The sequence below is a fragment of the Paramisgurnus dabryanus genome, chromosome 3, assembly GCF_030506205.2.
Source record: "Paramisgurnus dabryanus chromosome 3, PD_genome_1.1, whole genome shotgun sequence".
In the NCBI taxonomy this organism is placed as follows: Eukaryota; Metazoa; Chordata; class Actinopteri; order Cypriniformes; family Cobitidae; genus Paramisgurnus; species Paramisgurnus dabryanus.
In genome coordinates this window covers 40,473,724-40,501,186 of record NC_133339.1, presented here as the reverse complement: position 1 = coordinate 40,501,186, position 27,463 = coordinate 40,473,724, and the positions used below count along the sequence as shown (strand labels likewise).

Here is a 27,463-nt window from a genome sequence, read left to right as displayed (position 1 = left end):
AATGAGATCATGTCACTCTGATACTGCTAGTCGCTGGCGGTCTACACGGGGTGTAATCGGTTACGCCCCCTTTACTGCTGTGACATCATCTGAAACGCTACATAAACAAATGTGGCTCTTGTTGCTGGAAGTCGGCAAGCTTCCATTGAAATGAATGAGATCATGTCGCTCTTCTACTACTAGTCGCTGGTGGTCTAAACGGGGCGTTACTGGTTGTGCCCCCTTACTGCTGTGACATCATCTTAAATGGGATACAAACAAATCTCGATCTTGTTGCCGGAAGTCTGCAAGCTTCCATTGAAATAAATGAGATCATGTCACTCTGCTACTGCTAGTCGCTGGCGGTCTAAATGGGGCATAATCGGTTGCGCCCCCTTTACTGCTGTGACATCATCTGAAACGCAATTTAAACAAATGTCGCTCTTGTTGCTGGAAGTCGGGGAAGCTTCCATTGAAATGAATGAAATCATGTCGCTCTGCTACTGCTAGTCGCTGGCGGTCTAAACGGGGCGTTATCGGTTGCACCCCCTTTACTGCTGTGACATCATCTTAAAAGCGATACAAACAAATGCTCAACATGAAATCAAAGGCGCATATAGATGGAATGGTGTTCTTGATTCTTGGCATGAAGATGATTTTCACAACTCAAAGGGAAATTGGGAACTTGTTCAACAAAGCACAGATGACATCCTCACGTATAGTGGAAAACAAAATCATCATTTTTGCATTTTGGTAAGAAATTGTGATATAGTGCAGTAAATGATTTTAATGACTAGTTTCCTTTCATGTTTTTTTATGTTGCTGCATTTTCAAGCCAAAGAACAGAGATCAGCAAAAACACTGAAAAATAGAGTAATTTATTTTCAATAAGAACCATGCCTTGGTCCAATATAATTCATCAAGTTCTGTACATTGATAGTCACTTCACAGAGAACAAGACAGAAGATATTGTGATTCATGATCATCATATTTTAAAGTCCTTTAAAATAGTTTGCCACATAAGACTGCTGTTGCTCTTTTTAAGTTAAGAGTATAAAACCAATCGAATGTATAGAAATGAAGCATATCTGCTGACATACACGTAAGCATACTGCATTATGTCAAACTGCGTGAACTTTAAGAAAACACATTCTACAATATATTCAGAGAAATACATACAATGTCGTTTAAAATAGCAGACATTTTTATCAATCTCTATGAGTAAAGGAACCCCGAATGTGACTTATTTATACAAATCATCTTACACAGTGTAGCATCACCTGCTTTGTGAAACCGTGTGTTGTGAGTCCATGTAGCTCATTTGCAAATGTTGATCTTTTAATGTACACTACCTATGGAAGATATTGACCCACACACTTATCTTTACATTGTCTTGTGCATGATATTCTCAGATGTGAAAAAACATTTTCAGTGGTAGCTCTTAAAATTACATAATAAATATGTAAATATATGTTGTTGTTTTATTATGGGCATAACAATTTCCTCATAAACAATCTTCTAAGTACCTGCATCTTTCAGTCTTATGAAAAACCAAACGCACACGATCTTTAAACATTTCAACGAAATGTGCAGCAGTCACCAAAACGATGGCAGCATCCACATTCTCTTCCTTTGCCCCCTTTTCTGTGCCAACTTGGCTGTTTTTTTACAAATGATAAGCAAAAAATAAAACAGACCATGTATTGAAACCAATAAAAATTCAATTTCCTTACAGGAATCCTATTCCCATTCCTAGTCATGTTTGTTGAATTCGCTTGTATAAGGTGCAGGGAAAAGGCTTCAGTTTCAAAGACTGACATTGCTACAAATTCACAGTTTTATGTTTTGCTTTTTCAGATATTTTGTCATCGAATGACCGAACACATCAGAGCAAAAGCACACAAACAAAATTTGAACAAAATCCTTGTTATTTCACAAATAATAAGAGCTTTTTCTAGCATTATATACAATGCTAAATGCAATTTGTTCTTAAGCATGATTTATACTTATGCGTCAGACCTACAGCTACGCTGTCTCTTCAAATATGTAACGTGTCATTGCATTGCATTTCCTCATACGCATTTCCGCTTGTGGCCATAAAAAAAGATACACAAAGTTGAGGGGCAATATTTAAAGCCACAATATGCAAGATTTTTGTTAATAAAATACACAAAACCACTTACATTATCCCAAAAGTTCCCAAGGATTTGTAAATCCAGAAAAAAATTCCTTTTAAAAAATGGCTCGTTTCTCTTTCAGTGACTTATCTCCCTGGGGTCGACCGTGGCACGGGCGTCGCAACCACTTTATTTTTAATTCACTGCACAAAGAGACTCAAGGGGGTCACACACTGGACGCCCCACGCCGTTTGAACACACTGTTTTCTATGAGTGTACGCACACTGGCACCGACAGGTGGCGCCTGTCTGCGGTGCCCAGCTACGACTCAGGAAGTTGCTCAAATCCAGTTGCGCCACAGAGCGCCACTCACATAGTTTAACATTAATTAACATCATATTTGTCCCAAATCATTAACGGTTAACATTGGCTGCTAACGTATATTTAGCATTATGAAGTAGACGCTATCTGACTAAGCTTGCACTATTTAATGTGCACTTCCGGTTCTACGATACCTGCGAGTTGTCCTAGACGCGACGCTGAGCTGCGCATCCAGTGGTGATGACCCCCTTTAGATTACTCTGCTGATTTTGGATATACATATAAAAATGAACTATAACTTAACGAATACTTGTCAGATAAAAAATTGATAAATGTCTACATACAATACTGCTTGGAATGTCTTTCTTCAAATTATGTAAGTGAACCCGAAAACAAATATTCTTATTCGGTATAAACTGTATGAGAAGAAGGAGAGGTACCATCTTTCTCCTGTTACTTTATTACCTGAAATGAGCTGAGATCGCCATGCCGCCTCGCTATTGACAAGTAAAAGAGCTGAGACGATTCACATGCATAGCTCACGCCCCAGAGTCAAGGGACTATCAATCCCAATCCGTGCTATCCTCAGTTTTCAGTTGCAGAAATTGCACATTGACACAAAACAATGACATAAGTATAAATGAAAACTAACATGTAGCCTATGGTGGAGACTAGAGGCTATGGCGTAGATCCAACGCAGAAGCATAAATCAGCCTTTACTCAACTTTTAGGGACTAAGATAAATAAAATAAAAATCATAATTATATTTTGCTAAATTGTTCAGTGCAGATTGTATCATCACCATTTATTCTTTGTTAAATGCTGAATTTACATGTATTTCTTAGTATTTAATGTCATAGATTTGAGACTGATCTAAAGAGCATCTCATAAGCTTCCATGGAAGCAAGGAAATAACATGACCAATGTCAAAAATTAATCTAGAAATGTGTAAGATTTAGTGCAGATCTAAAGTATTTCTTTAAAATCCCAACACTTTTGGACATAAAATAAGCACATTTTTTCAAATTTGACATTTCTGAACATCCCGTAATCTTCTTGACATAGTGAATGGTAAATAAATTAACAAGCTACAAACAAATTCTCTAAACATGATTGTCTGTGTTTAAATGCTCTAGCTCACATACACACCTGCAAGTCCTCACGAGGGGTCGAATAAACTCCAAAAGCAGCACTGGATGTCTAACAAGATGCAGCACCGTAAGAACAGACCAATGATAATGCAGGAGTCAAACACAGGTGTGCTGTTATTGAAACGAGAGTCTTCTATCAAACAAACGATGAAAATCCCGTGGCTGGGACCTGGGTGGAGGCTCCCAGGCTGCTAGGCGGCCTGTACATGGTGTGCTGACTGTTGTTTTCAGAGGAGAGCAGCGATGGGGTGGGAGTCCGGCTCCCCTTAGGCCTAAACAGGGTGGCGTGGCTCTGGGGTTGCGGAGAGGGATTGGTGTGGGGTAGCAGGGGTGGTAAAGGTGGCAGCGGAGGAGGATGGGGTCGGGACTCCTGTTCCGCCACAGTGTCGGGCTGTGAGTAGCCGTACGCCGGAGGGCGAGATACGCCCTTTTGTTGTCGACGCCAGGAATTATAGTAGGTGGGGTCACTGATGTAGTGGTTGACGAAAGAGTGGGTCTTCTGCCGATTAGGATCCAACTCGTATTCGCAGTCACTTCCCTGAAAGACAAAAAAAAAGTTCACCAAGTGTTCTGCACTTTAATTGCATAACACAGAACTTCAGAGTTTATGCTCCCAGAAAAAAAGCTGTGACTGGGGTGGTACCCTTTCAAAATGTACACCTTTATACTGAAAGATTGCATATTAGTACATCAGAGGTAAGTATTGGCACCTCAAATATACATGTTTGGACCTTAATGCTACGTATCTCACGCTATCTAAACCAAACCATGCCCCAAACAATGCCCCAGCGCGATTGTCCCCCTCCCTACTTCCCCAGAAGCACGCACTCACACTGTACTTTTATCAATCCAAGCCCGGGTGTGATTTCGTCATTAGGATGCGATTGTTTTGAAAAAAGCAGGAAGTAAAGCGCTCTCTTAGCACTGGAACCCATCGTAACGTTAAGTCTATGTTTTTTATTCAGAGTCGTTTGGTGCGCGACGACACACAGCCCTCTCACATGCCTATCATACTGCTTAGTTGATCTGTGGCATGTGCAGTGTAGACATTCACGTTACCCTGCTGCGCGAATCATAAGGTTTTAACGAAGGCGGATGAAGATGAGTGGTTGCGCAATTGACGTCTCTGCTTTTGAAACGCGCTCTGGCGCGATTAGCAATCACACTGCGCCTTCCGTGTCTGAGCCCAAGTGCAAGCCGGCCAGGGCGCGATTAAACAAACTGCGCCTGGGCGCGGTACAGAGCGATCACACTAGTCAAACGAACCAGGCTTTGCAGGACAAGACAGACTTTGGCTCTTACCCCTCTTTTAGTCTGAACATTTCAGTGCTGTATCTATGAAAAACAGTGGAATCAGGGGTGTCAGACTGGGAGTAAAACCAGTACTGATTACCAGAGCCCAGTAGGAAGAGAGAGCCCTTGAAAAGTCTGGAATATATTATGGGGGTGGGGCATGGGGGCCCATCAATACTGATTATGGATAGGGCCCAAGATCATGTGCAACGCCCCTTAGTTGAATACTCCAATAAGGTGGCAGAGCTAGAGGGGTACCGCGGTGTCCAAATTTAATGCAATACTTTCACACCCTCCAATAATTTATTTTCCGTTAATTGGCGTGTTTATTCGATGTGCAGCAGCAGGAAAATTATCTTTTTACTGTATGATGATGAGATTAACTGTGTAGGACTGGACTGCGGCCTTGAACTTGAAAATCGTGGCACGCATCGTGTGTGCGGCACAGCGCTTCCTACTAAACAATAGCGCGTGTGCACAGAGCTAAATTAGTTCATGTCCGCGTCTTTTTTAGGTTTACGAACATGAACACATAACAAAAACTATTTTTGTGAGAATTATAGTTAACAATTGATTATCTTAACCAAATGTAAACAATGGCTAACTGTAACGTTGTAACAAAGATTAATCCATATTTTAAACAGGCTAAATTAATTTTAAGGTTTAGATTTGCCAACAACTTTTACAAAAGTTACTGCAGTTAAAAGTCGCCATGAAACGAAAGAAGTGATTGCCTTATTTTCCCCGTGGTGATGTATATCCGAGTGAAACAAAAAAGGTAGAGCGGCACTTAAATCACACGTGAATTAAAAAAAAATAATGAAGCTCACAAATAAGACATTTGTAAAAAAAAAACCCACAATATTCCAAAAAAAAGTACAGTTTTTATTTCAATTTCTTTTCAAGAAAAGTTAAAATCCAGTTATAAATTAAACTATGTTTACGTCTGTGCCAATAATCCATGGAGTCAGTGCAGTAGCCTATAGGGAACTTTATCTTATGTGGGATAATATGAAGTAATCAGCATTCATGAGATTCATTCATGCTTTTTTGATTCAGGTTGCACAATGTTTTCTTTAATGGACTATGGACCCCTTAAAGTAGCCCTGGCCACCCCATTTAATTCTAGCTCTGCCACTGTTTATATATAGGCCTAACATTACACTGTATTCAAATTTTTTATTTAATTTATTTATTACTTTTTATTATACCCTCATTGGGGGGCTGAGCCCCCCTAAAATGAAAATCCTAATTGCCACTGCTATCAGTGCTGCCAAAACACTGAGGAGCAGAGACACTGTAAGTCGAAATCATTAGTATTAGCATTTGTCAAAGTTAAAACAGCACATGTAGGTCTACCAACAATATTTATACAAGTGTTGAGGAAAGCTGAAGAAAGGAGAATTAAAGGGGTTCCTATGAAGAACAATGTTTTGACACCGTGGGTATCTGATAACTCTCGGTTGGTTGTGGGAGAACGGACAAATGCTCAAATAGAGGAGGTGAGCCCTTCTCCAAACATTTTACCAGACATGTATACAGTCATAATCTACTGCATATGTGCACTACGCTATTGTACTTCATGTAAAATAAAAGAAATCCCAAGTGATGGGGACACTTGGAGATATGAAGTGAAATTATTGTTTTCTGGGAAAAGCAATGCTTCGGATGTCCATGAGATCGGATTTCCATGAATGAAATAAGCTGTGTAAACTTACATTAAATTTCCTTATCATAATCTAATTTCATCTGAAACAATACTTTTGTTTAGTGAAAATAGAGGCACAGTGAGGAATATAACTGTTCAGAAGTTGCTCTTTTACAGCTTTAGAGATCGAAGAAGAATTGGATTATAGGATTCAAAGTGAAATCTCTGATAATTGACTTTGGCATCTGTGAAAACATGAGAACAGTTGTGTGAGTTAAAATCTCTTCTCTACTGGAGACACATGTGAGATTACTGGAGTCTTCTTATCAGTAGATAAATCTGAGACTCTTAAGCAAACATCTCCATTTGCTCTTCATTTAATCTTATTTCTACTTAAGACCCTGTCCACAATCAGCCACGTTTAGCTGTAAACTCACAATTTTCCAGACGGATTTGGTGTTTTGGGAGCCTGAGTCCACTATATTTTTAAAACCGGGTTCCAGTGTGGAAAAATCTGAACCCGACACCCTTGTGTCTTTGTGTGTAAAGCCAATCCATATATTTTAGCCCTTTTCTCACACAGATTACAGAAAATACATGGAACAATGTGTAAGTTTGCTTATCATCCACTATATATCTCTGGAGAAACTACGTGCGCATTTATTTCTGATCTAAACATGAACTTGTTCATAAAGTGCACTGTCCTATAAAGCTGGCAATTGATCTCCGATTTTATTTTTTTTAATTCGACTTCCGATTTTTTCCGATTCCCCCCCCCACTTATTAAGAAAAGCAATAAGTACAAACGGCAGACAACTTTTTGCTTTTTTTTTAATCAAAAGCAAGACAAATGTATCCCCCATTTTTGAGATGAATAATAAATAAATAAACTTCCCACTCTCGCCGGTAGCCATGTTGTCGCTTGCTGTTGCCGTTTCGTGTGTTTGTGCTATGATGATGATGTTGTCGCTTGCTGATGCTGTTTCACGTGTGCTATGATGTTGTTGATGTTGCTATAATAACGCTACGGAAGCCCCGGGCAGCCAAAAATGCACCATTACAAAAAATCGAATTACTTATTTTTTAAATCGCCCACAACAAAAAATTCGAATTAATTCATTAAATCGATTTTTCGCCCAGGCCTACTGCCAACCTGTTCGTTATTGTGGGGACATTTCCACCCTCCCAAACGTGATGCTAGAGGAAACAAACTGTGATTGGTTGTTTGACATGTTGGTCAAATGGCCTCGTCGGCGGGCATTGGCCCAAAAAACAGCGAAAAACCCCAGACCTTCAGTATTGAAAGGTTGGCTATGCAAGACTACTGTGATTGTCATTCATAAAACAGCCTCTAGGTGGCATTGTGTTAAATGACTTGTTTAAAGAGTAACTAAACCCTAAACAAACTTTTTTTAGTTAATGATCTGTACGAATGATGCTTAATTAGTGCTGTTCATTGATTTTAGTAAGTTTTTTGACAATTGGATATAAAGTGTTTCAATACTACAATATATGGTGTAAAAACGTCTGAGTGCTGCCCTCTTCAGTTTAAACAGTGGGTACTGCAGTTGAATTTTCCTATTGGATGTTGGATCCAAAAAATAACTTGTGACGTAAGCAGGTTCAAGCTCACCACGCCCTTGTTACGATCTCACCACACACTTGGTACGAGCTAGTTCGTCCCCTCTATCTCCGTTGGGGTCTGCCCACTTTTCTTGCATTTTTCAAATATTGCAATGGGTGGAGTCAGGCTCTGACCAGGGGTTTAGTTACACTTTAAGTACAATGTAAGATATAAAATTAAAAATGAATTAAGATATAACCAAATTTCTTGTATGTATATATATATATATTTTGGTTGCATGGCATTTGGGCTGCATTTGACTGCATCTTATTGGTGATATAGCTAATCTTATCCCGAAAAACTATTTTTACTTTTCCCTTCTTCAGCTTTGTAACATGCAGAGTGCGTTTAAAAAAAAGTGATGTCAAAATAAGATTATCAATGTCAGTTGTTTCCTTTTAATTCAAGTTTAAAAGGCAAACAATTTAACCAGGATCTTGCATTAAGAAAGTAAACATGGTCAATTGTGATTTCATGTTGACTTAATGACATGAAGAAACAGTAGTTATACTGTAAGGAGTGAATCACCTGTGAGTCAGACACCTCTGAGGGCTTTTCAGTCAGACTACTGCTATCTGCCGGGACCAGGTCATTGTATTTAATGCTGACGTCTTCATCAGAGTAATGCAGACTGCCGGGACTGGGTCGGGGTGGAGATCTGGAGAAAAAAAACGGAATAAAGTGTACATTCTGGGTCATTCACAATCAAATTGTTTTCTAAGTGAAGATCATGGCATTGCACCCTTAACCGATGTGTCTTTTTTGATCTAAAAGTGACAGTACATTTTAACAGTAGGTGAATCATTTGAAACAGAAGCTAAGGGATCCATTTGATCTGGATTACGCAGGCAAACACACGCTTGAATCTCAAAGCTCATTTTGACTGCATGAATAAACTGATAAACAGCGTCTGCACACGCCAGAAAAAACAAACGGATGTCAAGCATTCCAAAGGAAAAGGCCGGCAAATCATTCCAGTGTCTTCTGAAGACAGATTTAGGGGTTATGGGGGATTAGGCGGCATTTCTTTGAACCACTTGAAAAATAACGGAAGAATGAACGCTATGCGGCGAGATGAGTTTTCTTCATTTGCCATAATGAGGTCTGATATGCTCAAAGCCAAGGTCACTGGAGACGTCAGCTTTTGAACCGAGGATGCTAAGATGCCCCGGTTCAGAGATCCACATCAGTTGGCTTAGAATTTAAATCAAGCTGAAACAACTCACTAATTATTTCAAGAAATGTCCGTTATTTGGAAAGCCCTAATAAGGATGCATGAGGGATTTTGAAAAACGTGGCAACCACCAGCCAAGCACATCAATGGTGAATGTACCACGCTTTGTCCGATCTGACAACCGACAACCGAGTTGTATACTAATGGAAAACCCTGGTGGTGGAGGGTTTGTCCCATCACAAACAGCGCCCCTGGGATAAAAGCAAAGAGACTTGAGGGGGAGGAGAGGGTTATGACATTGTATCTGTTTAAAATTCAGAGGAGGCTGAGATTTGAGGCAGGCAGAAGCAGAGAGGCGGAGCCATGTCAAACAGCCCCCAACATCCCTCGACAACCAGTGAAGGGTTTCAATTATTCACAAGCGCCTTATTTTTTCATTGCTTTAGTGCAAAAGGTCTTCCTCAATTCCTATCCAACTCTTTTCTACCTCCATCAAAATCTCTTAAGACTCTATCTAGTCGGTAACTCATTAGCAGGACTGCATCCAGAGTGGAAGTCATCTACTGCCCAGTCTCCTTTGATCCCCATCCCGAGCCTCTGCAACTGGGCAGAGCACCAGCCCAAAACCCCCCAGCACATTCCACTATAATAGTCCCAGAGCGGCTTCTCCAATTACCAGCAGAGGAAGCTCACAATAGACCCATCCCTACATCCAATCAAACTAAGTGGCCTGCAAACTCTACAAAGAAACTTTAGATCCATGCTATTAGAATAAAGCAAATGTTTACGTAAAACACTGTCTGATGATCAAGTACTAAAAATTCATAAGATTTAGTTTGAATGATAAATTCTGGCTAAAGGGTTTTGAAATCGTACCAAATTTTTTCAGTCTGTTTCAAAGATGTTCATTCAATTGGTCTTTCAGTAAAGTGAAACTAATTAGGTTGCTTAAATGAATAGTTTTCTCTCATAATATATTCAACGTCATGCCAAAGGTGTATTTAACTTCCTCTCTCGCAGTTCCTAATTTTAACTTTTAAGGCTATAAAAAAGCACACCCATCCTGCAATAAAATAATCTTAAAGGGACACTCCAAATTTTTTTTAAATATGCTTATTTACCAGCTCCCCTAGAGTTAAACATTTGATTCTTACTGTTTTGGAATTCATTCAGCTGATCTCCGAATCTGCCGCTAGCACTTTTAGCATAGCTTAGCATAATCCATTGAATCTGATTAGACCATTAGCATCGCGCCTAAAAAAAGAGTTTCGATATTTTTCCTATTTAAAACTCGACTCTTCTGTAGTTACATCGTGTATTAAGACTTAAAATTTAAGTTGTGATTTTCTAGGCAGATATGTCTAGGAACTATACTCTCATTCTGGCGTAATAATCAAGGACTTTGTCGTACCATGGCTGCAGGAGGCGCAATGATATTAGGCACTGCCCGAAAATAGTCCCCAGCTATATTAAAAGATGCTAAGGGGACTATATTTTCGGCTGCTGCGTAATATCATTGTTACAGCAATGATAAGACTACAGAAGAGTCAAAATTTAAATAGGAAAAATATTGAAACTCTTTTGTTATTTTTTTTAGGAGCGATGCTAATGGACTAATCAGATTCAATGGATTATGCTAAGCTATGCTAAAAGTGGTAACGGTAGGAATCAAATGTTTAACTTTAGGGGGACTGGAAAATAAGCATATTTACATAAAAAGTTTTTTTTGCCAATTTTAAATTAATTATTTAAATGATGAAAAACGTAAAATTGAAAATTAAAAGATAAAATAAAAATTAAAGCCACAAAATGTGTGCCAAAATTGAAAGTAAATGATTTTTTTTTCAAGGTGATAATGAATCTTCCCTGTAAAATTGAAAAATAAAAAGCAATTGATGATTTGACATTTAATTTACACTACAATCTTGAGGCAAGTCTGCCAATATTAACTCTTTCCCCGCCAGCATTTTTTTTAAAAGTTACCAGCCAGCGCCAGCGTTTTTCATGATTTTCACAATAGTTTAATGCCTTCCAGAAAATGTTCTTCTTTAAATATATAAACAAACAATATATCAGATGAAAGAACAGACCCTCTGCTTTCAAAAAAAAAAAAAAAAAACGTTTCATCCTACCTACATTAGTTCTCTTGTAATCACCTCTCAAACATGGGTAGGTTTCTTCAAAAACACCCAATTTTTAGCAAAAAGCTGAGATAATAAAATTTTTGCGAAGGACTTTTGATAGAGATCAGATGCAGAGCGATCTTTAAAACATACACGGAGTTCTTTCTCTTTCACGTGAGGCGCTACTTCCGGGTTGTATAAGTCCACCTGGTGGATAATAGCGGTATTGCGGAAAGACGGAAAATCTCGTCATTGGGGGGAAGCATTTTCTCTTAATTGACGAGATATCTCGTCAATGGCGGTGAAAGAGTTAAAATTAGCTCATTCCCCACCAGCCCTTTGTAAAAAGTTGCCCGCCAGCATTTTTTTTGTGATTTTCACAAAAGTTTCACAAACTGCCTTCCAGGAAAATGTTCTTTTATAACTATATAAACATACAATATATTTAAAATAAAAGAACAGACCATCTGCTTTGAAAGAGCAGCTATTTCATTGCTAAAAACAATGTTATTTGGTGTATTTGGTATAATACAATGTGTTTGCGTGGTTTATGGTTAAAAAACACATTATTTTCCACATACCATACATTTTTGTGAAGATAGTAATCAGTTTCAGAATGCTCTCAATTACATGAAGATGCATACTGTATGCATTCTTACCCCCCAGTCACATTAGCTACAAGCGACAGAGACAGAGCGACAGGCTACCATTCATTTTCAATGGAAGTGGCCGTTTGTCAGCGACAAGCGACGAGCTCGCCGCTACGCGAGCAAGGCGGGGCCAAAATAGACAAGCAGGCTATTTTATGCAAATGATGAGCGATGCGACAAAGCGACTGCCAATCGGAGTGAAGGAGCAGCGTGACGTAGGTCTGTGGTCGAGTCTGAGGAAACAATTCAAGATGACGGAAAATGCGTATTAATGTATATATCTGATAAGTTTGGCATTTTATCTCATATATTTTGTTACTTTTATCGAGAAATAAATACTTTTAAATCCAAAAACACCGTTCTTGTAACTTAACAATACCTCTAAAGTGACTTTTGATACCGCTTTTAGAAACTAGCCAAGGAACGCCCATCAAGCGAGTGCGTGTCGCTCAGAGTCGTTCACTCTTTGTAGCTAATGTGACTGTAGGGTTAAGTGTGGTGGTGATTGTGGGGTGTCGCTCTGGGACAAGTGAGCATAAGGGTGAGAGGGAAAACACAGAAATCTAGACTACACCACATTTCCTGTTTTGTACATAAAATAATTCTACATAATGTAAAGAACATTCTGTGAAAATATAATTTTGATATATTTAATATTGACTGAGTGGTCTTGTCAAAGACTGACTTAATGTAAAAACAATGAGTGAAATCAAACTTTGATGCTTCTAATCTCATCGTAGATTACGAAACAGCATGAATTTCACAGAGTCACAAAAAGAAATATAAAGTTTTAGGCTGTGAAAAATCAAATCTGCCAAGTTTCTTTTCAAAGTCTAAATTGTATAATTTGCTCATGGTTTTGAAAAAAACCTTTTAACTGTAGATATGGTATGTCTATAACGAATATGATAAAACGTTTGTTAAAGCAGCTTACATAAATGGTCACTTTCTACAGCATGTACTTTGAATGCCAATAAGACATGAAAGGAAGGGGGGTCTTAGTGATCCAACAGTCTGGTGTGTTTCTTTGAGCTGAAGGATTTGAAAAGAGCGACTGTCATTAAAATCCATGCCAACTTGATCCATTTAAAGGATGACTGAAGCAGAATATAAATCAATGACTGAGCCGAAGCTCTGTGTGCGGAGAGAATACATTCCCCTCTCGCCCTGTGTTTGTAGCTATTCGGGAATGAAATCCATTGTGCAAATAACCTGAACCGAATACTGATATACAATATTTACCTCAAACGGCAGAAAAAAACATTACATTAGCTATGAAAATATTCTAGTAAATATTTATGATCTAGCGTGTAGGTGTATTTATAATAAATAAGCCATACATCATCCGCACTGACCGGGTGTAAATTCCGTTTTTCCGGCAGAAGGAATTTTTCACAGAGAGCCGACGGTTGTTGAGCTCCAGGGCTGGAAAACGTCCTTCATCCAGCCGCACCATCTCCCCATGGGAGAGGGGCAGAGATGTGCAATTGGAGTGGGCACCTACAGAGAAAGATAAGACGACAGTCCATGAGGATGTGAGGCATTTAATAACACTATTAAGTTAAACTTTATTTAGTGGTGCTTTCTAAAGCCTTGTTTATACTCATGCCTGGCTCCAACCCTTAAGAAAACTAACCATGTTGTTTTAGTAACCATTTTTGCATTTTGAGTACCTTTGGCAAAACCAGTGTTTTACTATAGTAACCATGGTTTGCCATTTATAAGAAATATTGTAGTTAAACTACATGCTTTGCCACACTAAAAGATTCTTAGAAGTCTTATCAGATTTTAAAGGGGACATATCATATCATCTGACTTTTTCCATGTTTAAGTGCTATAATTGGGTCCCCAGTGCCTCTATCAACCTAGAAAATGTGAAAAAGATCAACCAAGTAAATTTGTTTTGGTAAACCATTCTCTGCAAGCATGTGAAAAATAGATAATTGAAATTTGGCTCCCCTTGTGATGTCAGAAGGGGATAAAACCGCTACCAGAAGGTATTTATTTACGTTAATAAAGTTTTAAATATGGATATTTCTACAACAACACCGCCGGATTACCCTCAGAAGACCTTTGTTTATCATCCTGGAGCCGTTTGGATTTAATTTGTGAAGGATGGACGCACTTTTTTTGGACTTGAAGGTCGTGGACTATGGGTGGACCCCGTAACATTTCATTTAATCAACTGAAAGATCTAAAACATTTTCTAAAATATCCGAAAATGTGTTTGTCTGAAAAACGATGGACATATGCAACTCGGACAGCTTGGGGGTGAGTAAATCATGGGTTTAATATCATTTTTGGCCGAACTATCCCTTTAAGATGCAACATAATCATGAAACATTGAACACTAAATTCAAGAAAAAAATCAAGAAAAATTTGCTTACACATTGGCAGATTTTTTTGCTTGTTTTATCCACAAAATCACTTAAATTTGACATTTTTGGTCTAAAACTAGACTTGTTTTCTTGGGTTGTTTTGCTCATCAAGAAAAAGCATCTTAATTTAAGAAATTTCAGATATTTTTACTGACAACAAGACAAAAATACTAAGATTTTTTTTTTTCTTGAAAATCATTTCTTGCAGTGTAAAAAGGCTGGTGGTGAATGAGTTTAAAAAAACACATTAATTTTCATAAGGGATACTTTTGACATAAAACACAATTTATAAATATAAGATCAATTTTATAAAACTGCACTGGATTTTCTATTCTATTAGTTTTTAAACATAAAAAATGTGGATGTGGACATCATGTACAATCCAGACTTAAAACCAAGGGCTTATGGTCAAACTGTGTTGCTTGTTAAGCACAGATGTGAAATTAATTTTGATAATGAATAATACTTAGAACAATATTAAGATGTTACTAGTTCAGATCTCCCTAAACCAACTAAACCACATCTCCCCATTCCTATACATCTAGTTTTGCCTTGTTATGTATGTGAGCATGGCAGAGAAGCAAGTCAAATATTACTAGGTCACGCATCTCCTAAATTCAGACCTCAAAGGTTCTGTTTGCTGCCCTTTCTGACAGGTTCACAAACATGGACTTCAGAGTTAATCAAAAGTGTGATTTCAGGAAGGTCAGAAGAGCAATGACACCTCCGTCTATATGATAAGTGTGATCCCCTTGCTGAACTTTAGTGAAATAAGCAGACACCAGTAGACCAGAAATGAGCAGAGCGATGCGAGTGGGATGAACCTTGAGAGAAGCCCTTTGTGTTCCACACAAACACTTTCCTTGTGTCTCAGCCCTGTTTACTGACCCTGGCACAGCACTAAACTCTGGCCAAGCATTGAGGCAGCCATGTGAGAAGGCCACCCACACACGCAAGTCTGACTTTTCCAGACCACTGCGGCAGATAAATCGCTTGATGCTTTGTTACATTTTTGTGGTCTATTTTACAATCAAAACAATCTATAACCCTTCCTACCATGCCCACTGCATTTAGCATCATGAATCAGATTGAGTATAAAAAACAAGACAATAATAAGATTTATTTTCACTACATATTACATATTTTTCTGTATTAAAGGAACAGTTTACCAAAGAATTTAAGTTTACTCATGATTGACTTAAGTAAATTGCAAACTAATTTTCATATTTTGCCAAACTGTTTCCTTAAAGTATTACAGAATATGCATTTTTTTATATTTCCTATATTTCTTGTTCATAACCTTTAGTTCACACAAACATTAAAATTCCTGGGTGAATTTCCATTTACTACTGCCTAATCCATCTCTCTGCAAAAACAAAAACCTATTTCCATTCTTAAACCCAAGCCACCGTATTTTCTGTGAATCTTTCAGCTTAGACTGAAATATTGGCGCTGATAAGAAAAAAGCTCTCGAGCCGAGACGAGAACTAAGATGATAAGCGATGTAATTTGGGATTAGACAGCCGAACACCTCACTCGGGCACAAAATGAGTCAGCAATCAAGTCGTTAGAAATGACCAACAACAACTGAAGCAAATAGACACTGCTATTGATTCTCAGAGCTGCTCTCAAGTGGAAAATCACTTTTTCTCATAGCAGTCTCGCAAAACCCACCAGCGGTGGGAAAACGGAGCTGAACCAAAGTCCATTTCATTGAATCAGCAGAAAGGCAATCAGGGTAATTGAGGGATACTATGGATCTATCTTCAGTATATTTTCAGTGGCATATCGACCCACCTGAGTCTGTTTTCTTGGTGTACTTTTTACTTTGTCCTCGTATGATGAGAATAAATACAAGCAGAAGGATGAAGATAAGGCCAACCAGAGCAATAACCACCAGAAACCACCATTCCTCGTAAAAGGGAGAGACCTTTTGGGCTGTTAAAGAGAAAGACAGTTTTTTAACAAATTGCAGTGGTTAAATGCTTTCTAGCACCTTGTCGGGATCAAGTTTACTCACCTGAAATTGAAGGGGATGGAGTACTCGGAGAACCATACCCGTAATCATTCACTGCGATAACACGGAAGTCATAAGTGACTCCTTCTCTGAGCATATCCAGATTCAGAGTGTAAGATGTCACCTCTTTAGGAATGTCCTTGATGAGAATATCCCACAATCCTTCATCTGTTGACAGTAATCAAAAGAGACAACTATAGGCATTTGTCTGTGAAACAACATTGATCATCCTGAAAGAGGGTGAGTTTTTAGAAAACACGTTTGCTTACAATCGTAATATTTGGAATTCTGTTTGGTGACCAACCTGATCTCACGAATTTTGTGCTCATTTTTCCGTGGCATTCTCACGGATCTCCGCATTTTTCCGTGGCCCTGCTACGGACTGTCTTTTTCCGTGGCATTCTCACGGATTGGTTACTCAACTGTTTTGTCCTATTTTCTTACCATTTTCGCTTCGGTTTAGGGTTAGATTTACATGAAATGACATCCCTACCCAAACCCAACTCTAACCCCAACACCAGGCAACAATTGTTTAAAGTTTAGAAAATATAAAAGAATAAATAAGAAAAAATTATATAAACCAATAGTTAAAGTGCCATACTAATGCAAACACCAAATCTAACCCTAAACCGAAGCGAAAATGGTTTGAAAATAGGAAAAAGCAGTTGAGTAACCAATCCGTGAGAATGCCACGGAAAAAGACAGTCCGTACCAGGGCCACGGAAAAATGCGGAGATCCGTGAGAATGCCACGGAAAAATGAGCACAAAATTCCGTGACTATCCCACGGAACTTTGTGAGATCATGTTGTTGGTGACACTAGTGGTACGTACATACACCAAAGTATGACTTTTACTCACCAGATGGTCTGGCCTCTATGACATAGCGTGTAATGGGGGCTCGTCCGGGATCACCGCTGGACCAGTGAAGTGTAATGGCCGAGCCGTAACGAGAAATGAACGGCTCACCTGGAGGCCCTGGAGCACCTGGAACACAAAGGAGAGAATAATGCAATAGCTTGCAGAAAGATGCTCAGACAAAAATCAAGGTGATTAAATATTCACTGGCATTGAAAGGTACACTCCCTCACAAAAGTCTTGTCGCTTGTGTACAAATTGTCCCGAAGTGCCGCTGAAATATATTTCTAATCAAGATTTTTTACAAGCTTTTGTAATAATGTTTGAGTTCCAAACAAAACTGTCAAAAAGTATTCTAATATTCACAACTTGGTAAAGCCCATTGAGTCAATTTTTGCAAAGATATACTGTAAGTATTGTCGCCTTGAAATATGAGCTTCATCTGTACCTAATAATGGATCAATTAGGTCTCAGGTGTGTATAAAAAAACCCCAGTACACTAGACCTTCACATCAACTGCAACTAGACCTCTGCAAACATGCCTAAGATTCACCCTGAGACTAAAGTTTTGATTATCAAGAGGCTGAAGACCAGATCAACTGCCGATGTGGCAGACACCTTCAATGTGTCTCAGTGTCAAGTACAGAGGATAAAAAAAGATTTGAAGAGACTGGAGACGTTTTTGACAAACCCAGGTCAGGCAGACCCAGCAAGACAACTGCTCGAGAGGACCGTTTGTTGGCTTGAAAATCCAAGGCCAGCCCATTTTCCACTGCAGCAGACCTGGTCACCTGAAGTCCCTCTGTCAACAGTTTGTCGGATTCTGTTTCGAAATGGCCTCCATGGTCGAATCAGTGCCCAGAAGCCAGCACTAAACAAAAGACAATTGAAAAACCGTGTGGCATTTGCCAAGGCCCACATCCTGCTAAAAGGATGGACATTGGAAAAGATGAATCTTCAGATGAATCTTCTGTTGAATTACACCACAGTCGCCGCAAATATTGCAGGAGACCTACTGGAGCCCACATGGATCTGAGATTCACCCAGAAAACAGTGAAATTTGGTGGCGGAAAAATCATGGTCTGGCGTTACATCCAGTATGGGGGTGTGCGAGACATCTGCAGGGTGGAAGGCAACATCAATAGTCTAAAATACCAAGAAATCTTAGCTACCTCTTATATTCCTAACCATAAAAGAGGCCAAATTCTGCAGAAAGATGGTGCTCCATCGCATACTTCCATCTCCACATCAAAGTTCCTCAAGGCGAAGAAGATCAAGATGCTCCAGGATTGGCCAGCCCAGTCACCAGACATGAAGATCATTGAGCATATGTGGGGTAGGATGAAAGAGGAAGCATGGAAGACGAAACCAAAGAATATTGAAGAACTCTGGGAGACATGCAAGACTGATTTCTTTGCTATTCCTGATGACTCCATCAATACATTGAATGAATCCTTGCCAAACCGCATGGATGCAGTCCTTCAAGCTCATGGAAGTCATACAAGATATTCAATTTGGATCTCATAGCACCACTACTTTATTTGCTGACATTTTGTGTATTTGCAGTAAATTGGCTCAATTTCTGTATAGGCGACAATACTTTTGTAATGCCAAAATTTGACCTTTCTGTCCTGATTAAATGATAAATATTTTTTCAGTGAAACTTATTTATTTCAGTATATTAAACATAATTTGGAAGGGTTTTAGCTTTTCATATGAGCTATTTCTAACACCAATTGATCAATTAAAATACAGGTAATAGCAGGTGTTTTTACAAAATAGATAAGCGACAAGACTTTTGTCAGGGAGTGTAAGAACAAAATATTAACTGTGTGCAAACAATTAGGAAACAAGACCTTCTCCAGGTCCGGTGGTGATGTTGGCTTCGATCTCAGGACCGTAGGTGAGAGTTTTGGCACGGATGCGAAAAGTGTAGGTCACTCCGTCTGTCAGATCCTTGATTTTCATCCACAAAGGGGTGCTGCCCTTTACATCCACAGTGACAATTTTACTGACACCTGAAGTGTGAGGAGAGGAGTCTGTAAAAGAAACACCCAAACTCTAGATACCACGCTACAGTGAGTAAAATTGCACATTAAAGGATGTTTATGGTCCACTTTTTACGTAGACGCAAGGGTCCGCGTACAGTACATGCATAATGCACACACTGTATGCGGACCCTCGCACCACCAAGTTTTTGAAACTCTGCATACATTTTATGCGTAGGTCGCGCATGGGAGTACAGGAGAATGTAGTATGTAGCCCAGGAGATGCATTGCATTTTGTCGCAATGCGTATGCGAAGAACGTCTGTGTACACGTACGAGTCAAATAAACTATGTTGTTTTATTCAAGAATGCCCGAAAGCAGTAACGCGGCTCTATTCAAATGCCAATACATATATTAAACAGCTGTGCTTTGAGTTTAACTTGCGCTTGTTTAACGTCTTTCCAACTTCTTGTTATGACGACGTATGTGTGATATATCAACATGATGAATGTAGTACGTTCAAAAAAATGTTTACAATTCATATTCATACTATATCATCAAATTCAGTACCTACTGTCACAGTATGCGATTTCTGACGCAGCTTGTGCTACGACCGTGCACGTACATGTAAAAAACAGACTATACTTCGGGCTTAACACCAATTCTTACACACACAAATACGGATTGTTTAATAGTGAAGTGACACTTATTTTTTGGCCAAATTTATTAAACTAACTAAAATAAATGCAAATGAATAATGCAATTCATACAAACAATTATTTAAATGCATTTGTTCAATGATAAACAATGATAAATACTGATTTTCACATTTAACCTTGGAGAACCCATGGGGTCAAATTTGGCCGCTGTTATTAATTGCTGCTACTCAAAATCTTCTTGGGTTCTCCAGGGTTAAATCCATTTAGATTTTTATTATGATAAAAAATTCACACATTATGTCGGACAATATTTGAGATGTGCACACTTACTAATTTAAAAGTTTTACCAAAATATTTAATATAAACGTAACATTTGAAAACAAGAACTTGGCACATACCTTACTTTAAATTAGATTTTTAGACATTTCACACATTATTTGTCATTGAACCGTTTCTTGAACATCACAAAAGGTCAAGCTTAATAGGTTAAACTACAGAGATAGCCTTTTTGAGATTTTAAGATGTGTCAGCTTGGGAAAACACCAGTACAAAACATCTGGCCTCCCCACAGGCCTGACCACTCTGGAGCCATTATGGGCACGGCATGGGACCTCAGTAATCTTTTAACTCCACCCTGCCTCTGATCCCAAACACTGTGAAACTTCAAGAGCGTCACACTTTAAACGTTTTACCAAGGCCCTGATCAATATCAGGAAAAAGAGGAATTCACATAGGAATGCCATTCATTGCATGTCAAAAGAAGGCAAACTTGAGTCACAACATGTGACTCATATCACCTAAAAGGGTGCAAATCAACCCACGCTAGCATTAACATTTATTGTGAATTAGGTTTCTTACCATCCACAGGCGTGCAGGGCTCGTAGACCACACGGTAGCCCTCTATGATGCCATTGGGATGCTTGGGCTCACCCCAGGACATGTTGACAGATGTAGTGGTGAGTTCACTGAAGTGGATGAAACTGGGAGCACTGGGAGCTGTGGAAGTAAAGAAACCCAGCATTCAACACCCATATAATAACTGCAACAAAATAACCAGACATTATGTTTCAGATCAATAACTAAACTAACTTAATCTAAATTTTATAGCAGAATCAAATCTGATTCAGTCCGATAGATGTAACATCTTTCATGACACACATACACCATAACAGCTCCAATATCAATAAAATATTTACATTTGTTAACAATTTTTTTTTCATTTTCACTGATAAACAAAATATTGGCTTGTTTTAAAGAGATGGTTCAATGGTATTTCAAGCATTCTGACTTATTAACACAGTTATAGAGTTGTTTCCTCATGCTAAACGTAGGCAAAGTGTCAAAAAAGCATTTGGGCTTCAGAGTATTTCTGTGCCGAATGCACTTTGCCAGGGTTCGTACAAGTTTCGGAAAGTTTTTTACGATTACGGGTCCAGCTGACGTTTCAGGGGGTTTCTATACGTATCACTTCTTTATATGGGCACTTCCCCTGGAAAACCCCGCCCACCCGTCAATCAGCGGGAGACGCTAGAACTTACAAACATCACATCACGCGACACAGCTTTGTTTAATTTCAAAGAAAGAAGTGTGTTTTGGGATGTAAGGATAAGAAATCCAGCCTTATGAAAACAATGGATATAGTTTATTATCCGGGGTAGCAGCGAATTTTTCGTGTTGGTTTGATGCACTGTATTTTCCCAACCGGGTCATGAGTTACATGTGGTAAGTAAGACTTCTGTCTTATGTTGGAAATAGGCGCGTGCATATTATATAAATGACACCAACATGTAGTGAATCATAAGTTAAACAGTGTTGTATAGTGTTGCATGACTCGTACTCGCTCCTCCCGCGGTAGTAACTCCTCCTTCTTCAATTTTTCATACGTTATCAGAAAGATTCGGTAAAGCTAATCTTTTTTTTATAAATCTGATTAAACTAAAGACTCTTCGGAGATATAAAGGATGTCATACTACTCTATAGGTACTCCAGATTAACATCAGAAATGCAGAAACAGCGTGTGTTACATGAGCTTTAAATTAAAAGTCTGGGCTGTGTTTGGTAATATATATATATATATAGTTTCATAGTTTCATAGCCATAAACGTTTCTGAGGACAATAATATTTTAATACATTATTTAGAATAAAAAAAACTCTTTAGAGTCAGTATATATTTAAACACGCTGTTGTTAGGGGTCAGATTAATCCTACAGTAATTAAAAGGAGTTTAAGGAGTTCATCTGCCCTCAGGAACATTGGCACTGAGGTTTGTATTGGCTCGCCTCCCAGAGATTTAGCTTCAGCTGTGCCAAGTTTTCATTGTTGCATCCTCACTATACTGTCACAGTTTTCAAGGAAGTGGAAAAGGCAGAATTGAACTTTTTCTAAATATCTTGGAGCTTTCCTTATGTTGACTCGCCAGAAAACTACATGCTGCCCATTTTCTCAAACCTGTTCCCAGCTCCCGGTCCAAAGCAAACTGTCAAGGGCTTCCGATCCGTTTCTATGCGTTACCCCCAAACTAAAAGACAACTTACATCCTTCATAATATCACAGCTCCATTCAGTCTGTAAGATGTGATCTGTCCTATTCAAAATGAGTAGCCGTTTCATCAGGGTGCTTAACAAAGCATTTGGTAAAACTTTACAATGAGGTTGTATTTGTTAACAATTAGTTATTGCATTAGCTGACATGTTAAATTCTGCATTAAGTAATACATTATAAGATCAAGCGGTGTAACTGTTAACATTAATTAATGCACGTCTAAGCGCTCGCCTGTGAACACAAGTTTCGTCTCAGAAGCGTTTTTTTTTTTTTTTTTTTGAGTGCGCTTGCCGTGCAGCTAGATTTAAAATAAACTTGAGCGCGAATTCATATATGGCATTTAAAAGGAAAATTATCTATTTATTGTCTATTAATAATAATTTGCCTATTCATCATCTATTGCAAGAAACAAAAATCTATTTTTTGCAAAACTCATCTCAGTGTAGGCTATTGGATAAAAATAAGTTTCATATGAATTACGTTTTTCAAGTAAAACAAAATGTTGAAAGTTAGGCCTACCTTACATTATTTGACAATATACATGATCTAAAGTACTAAAAAATTAAGATGGAGATTTTATTTTTCCATCGCTTTCCCTGCATGCTTGAAAAATTATAATTGTTTAGGCTACTGTATTTGCATTGAATTGTAAATGATATATTTGAAAAATACAATGAATTGCAAGGCTTCAGAGAACAGTGCACTAATGCAGACTTATATTCTACTGAGGATATAATTATATTACTTTAATATAGTCTGTCATGAACAAAAGTGGGCCGGTCTAGGCATGAAACTCCAGGACTGAAGTCATTTGTAGTCTTCTCACCTGCTTGCTGAGTGCGCCCTCTGGTGGGCAGCGAGCGTGGGCCATCACCTGCTGTGTTGAATGCAGCCACACTGATCATGTAAGTGGTGTAGCCGGTCAGGTTTTTTAATTTTACGCTCAGCTCAGGCAGGAACAAGGTGCGGACTCTTTCAGTCTCGTTCTGAAGCTGAAACTCCCAATAATAAATCTGGAAAGTCACAAAACACTTAAATGAATCCATATATAAAAGGAGCTGTAAATGTGATGGGCTTTCAACTTATTGGAACAGTGGTTATTATATTTGGAGCAGCAGTTATGAAACTGAAAAGACAAAGCGTCCTGTCACTTCAGATCAGAGCTATTAGTTTAAATACTACTTGCCAAGTCATTATTCTGCTCTAGCACAATACAAGTCTATTTGTGACCTGCACTGGTGATGTAAGAATGTAGGGTAGCTTCAATGTATAATGATTAAACGCACACAGCTATAGGTCAGAAATCTGAAAGAGTAAAAACTTGTAATGAGAATTTGAATTAAAATAGATTTTAGTATAATACGTAGATGAAATGTTCCAGGTTAAAAACAAGATAAACTCTTTGGCAGCTTCTGTGGCACACTGCTGAATACCAGAGAGAGAAAATAACATAATATTAATTGTTATATTCCTCTGAATTAATGTGTGTTATTGGAGATATACTACTATGTATGGCCTGATTTACTAACAGCTCAGCGCAAACCATCTTTTGGCATAAAAAAACATTTACTAAAGATACAAATTGTGCTGTAAAAGCATGGACATAGTTATATTTGCAGCTGACCTTACTGCATATGCATTTGTTTTAGATGCAAAATTTATCAGAGGAGAGTATTTCAATGAATCACACAAAGCTATTTAACAAAGTTTGCCGTGTCAATTTAATGATATTCACACCAATATTTAAATGGGACATTTCATGAAAATCAGATTTTTTCCATGTTTAAGTGCTATAATTGGGTTCCCGGTGCTTCTATACATCTACAAAATTTGAAATTAGCTTTGGTAAACCATTCTCTGCAAGCATGTGAAAAAATAGGTCATTGATATTTGGCTCCCTGTATGATGTCAGAAGGGGATAATATCACCCCTAAAGCTGCCCTATCCAAGCACGGCACTGCTATTTAGTGCAGAGATCCAATAATTTGCTTTTTAAAGGACATACCTAAAGCGGCACATTTTTTTCACATCTACAAAGTGGCAATTTTAACATGCTATAATTATATTATATTTAAGATAATTTGAGCTAGAACTTCACATATATACTCTGGGGACACCATAGATTTATCTGACATCTTAAAAATTTCTTGTAAAATGTCCCTATTAATGCCCAAAAAGCATGACCTAAACACCATTTTAGGTCTTCTCTTGGTCAACTTTGTTGGTCATTATGGAAATTAGATGTTGTGCTTGTTATCTTAACAAGCCACTTTTCAGTAAATCTCAGAAATTTCCACTACCATCGGCGCTTTTTGGATTTTTTATTGTGCTGTGATGTTAATTGTCCCTGTTTAGTGAATCTAGGTCATATTGTTGTATAAATGTCACTGTTAGCAATGGGACAGTGGTTCAGGAGCAGACAAACTTTGTTTGACAATTCTTTATTGGACTGTAAACATGATGTGATCAATAAGTCATGACACACTGTAATAAAAAAAATTCAGCATGACATTAAAACAACTTGGTTATGCAAGTCAATTTAACCTACTATTTAAAGTTTTAGACTTGCAGTAAGTTAACATAACTTATAAAAACAAGTTCATTCAAGGTTAATTTGTTAAGTTAAAGGAACATAAAATTATATGTTGATTTGATATAATTTTTACAGTGCAACAATATGTTTAACACATACTCAATGTTTAAGTTGTCATTATTTTAAATAATTACGTTAAAATTACTTTTTCTTTACCCTTAAATGCATGTTTCACTGATAATTATTACTTATTCGGGCCTTTGTGACCTGGGATGTTTATCTAACATGTCTGGATCTTTTCCACTGAAAACCCTAATGCTGTTTGTCCTCAAAAAGTTGAGCAATCATGACTTATATTTTGCATTATCAGGGCTCCAGACTAACTTTTTTCACTAGGAGCACAGTGGCCCCCAACTGAAAATTTTAGGGGCGCAACCAGAAAATTTAGGAGCACACACCGTAAATCAACATGCTAACCAAATATTCACATTTCTACTAATTTCCACTGTATTACTAATAAATACTTTAATGATAGATGCAGAAATTACAATGTGCTGTTTCAAATTCAGTGTCACATTTTATTGTGCACTTTTGGAAAAAAGGGTCAAATTTACTGGTTGCACATGTGCACAATCTCAAATTTTAGGGGCAAAATGCCACCATTTGGGGGCAGTCTGGAGCCCTGATTATAGATACATAACTATATATTTTTTTATTTAACTTATTAACATAGAAAATACATAAACGTAAAAATTCAAGTGCAATTAACTTAAAATTATCAGATCAAAATGCGATGAGGAATTATGGTTAAAGAAAAACAACTGATGGGGCATATCCCATATCCCAGTTGATAATAACATTTCTTAAGAGTTTTACACTCTTGGTAACATTATTGATGTTTTTTGTAAATTATAGTTTTTTTGTGAAGTCACCGTTCAGTGTTTCCTTTGGTATTCATGCACCACGTTTAACTCATTGTATTTCTTTCTATCCACTATAATAAAGATGAACAGTGCTGTTTGTTTTGTGCCTAAAGCATGTTTTGTTATACATTTTACGGTCTATCCTATGCCAGGTCATGTTTTGTACTTAATAAAGTTAGTTATTTTAGGAAACCAGTTTGACAAAACTCATTTTGGTGGCACAAAAATTCAACTGCACCTTTAAATTATATAGAGCTCAGAACATTCCTTTAAATTTAAACTCAAACAGGAAACTATCAGGAGCGCACAGCAAACCACTGTTTTGGTCCTTAAATTGGCTAAACAAATCCAAAAAGTTGTACCTTATAGCCTTGAATATCTCCATTCTGGGCCTCTACTGGTGGAGGGTCCCACGTGACATCAAGCTGAGCTGCGGTTGAAGATTGGATAGCGACATTCTGTGGCGGAGCGGTGGGCACTGAGTGCAGAGAAAGCTAATCAGATTCCAGAGCGACTCCCAAAAACACAAACACAGTCTGAACCCATTTAATAGAGTTTATACCGGCTGACGGCGCAGCTACAAGAGTTTTATTAGCTACTGTGAAATAAAAATATCGAGTTAAAGCAGCGAGGAGGAATTTTCATCCTTACCGGCCTCTCCCACAAAAACCTCCTGAGGCGAGCTGGCGGGTCCCTCTCCCACAGCGTTATACACGCTCAGTCTGATCTCGTAACGCTTGTGTTTATTCAGATCTGAACAACAGAGAAAACACACGCACATGAGCGCTATTCAATACTGTGCGATAAAACCTTAAGTGGTGCTAAAACATAATGATCCGGTTCCAATAAAGTGAGATGTTGGAAAGAAAAAAATGGTCAATGACAGTGCAGTCAGAGGAGACGCAGACGTGAGAGGAAAGATAAATGAGACTCGGCTCTCGTGTGAACGATCGAACGAGGTGTGAGAAAGAGTTGTTACCAGAGTTCGTGGATTGCGTTGGGCAGGATGAAAGAACAATGGGGACTGACTTACTACAAAAAATGCAACGCTGCTATTTCTATAACACTGTATTATGTGTGCAGGTTTACAGTCATGCAAATTGAGGCAATAAATGTTGAAAAAATACAACCGTGCACACCAAAACAAATGACTGCTGAATCGCATTAGACCCTTCCTTAGGGTCCCAGGTACTGTTGCCTTGACTGTCTTCAGTTTATACACGCTACAAGCATTTGGTAGTATGGAAGCATGGCGACATGCTATGGCGACACATCTCGAGTTCCCTCTGGTTCCCTAAGGAGGGAACGAGACACTGCGTCTCCATGCCATACTCCCTGCATCCCTGTAGCACATGCTTCGGCACTTGGTAAGCGAGTGTGCTTGTTTGGGATGCCTTCTTATACCCCTGGTCCATGCAGCATTCTGCTCATTATCTCTTCATTAGTTTCATCAAAGCGTTGCTATGGCGATGCAGCATCTTGTTCCC

The 27,463-nt window shown here is 38.3% G+C and overlaps 1 protein-coding gene across 6 annotated transcripts in view; it reads right to left on the bottom strand.

The window, feature by feature from the left end:
• Positions 1-841: 841 nt before the first annotated feature.
• sdk2a (sidekick cell adhesion molecule 2a) overlaps positions 842-27,463 on the bottom strand; it is a 238,341-nt gene continuing 211,719 nt past the window's right edge. For 2 of the 6 annotated variants that reach the window (XM_073814045.1, XM_073814048.1), the window contains 11 exons: positions 26,628-26,729; positions 26,339-26,454; positions 23,347-23,533; positions 20,837-20,974; positions 19,188-19,370; positions 17,335-17,460; positions 16,479-16,643; positions 16,256-16,396; positions 13,421-13,580; positions 8,662-8,791; positions 842-4,106 (listed from right to left, as the gene is read on the bottom strand). In XM_073814045.1, the coding sequence (XP_073670146.1) occupies positions 3,705-4,106; positions 8,662-8,791; positions 13,421-13,580; positions 16,256-16,396; positions 16,479-16,643; positions 17,335-17,460; positions 19,188-19,370; positions 20,837-20,974; positions 23,347-23,533; positions 26,339-26,454; positions 26,628-26,729 (1,850 nt within the window). In that variant the 3' untranslated portion in view covers positions 842-3,704. The remainder of the gene's footprint in view (positions 4,107-8,661; positions 8,792-13,420; positions 13,581-16,255; positions 16,397-16,478; positions 16,644-17,334; positions 17,461-19,187; positions 19,371-20,836; positions 20,975-23,346; positions 23,534-26,338; positions 26,455-26,627; positions 26,730-27,463) is intronic. The other 4 variants (XM_065244321.2, XM_073814049.1, XM_073814046.1 and 1 more) reach the window with 3 other exon arrangements.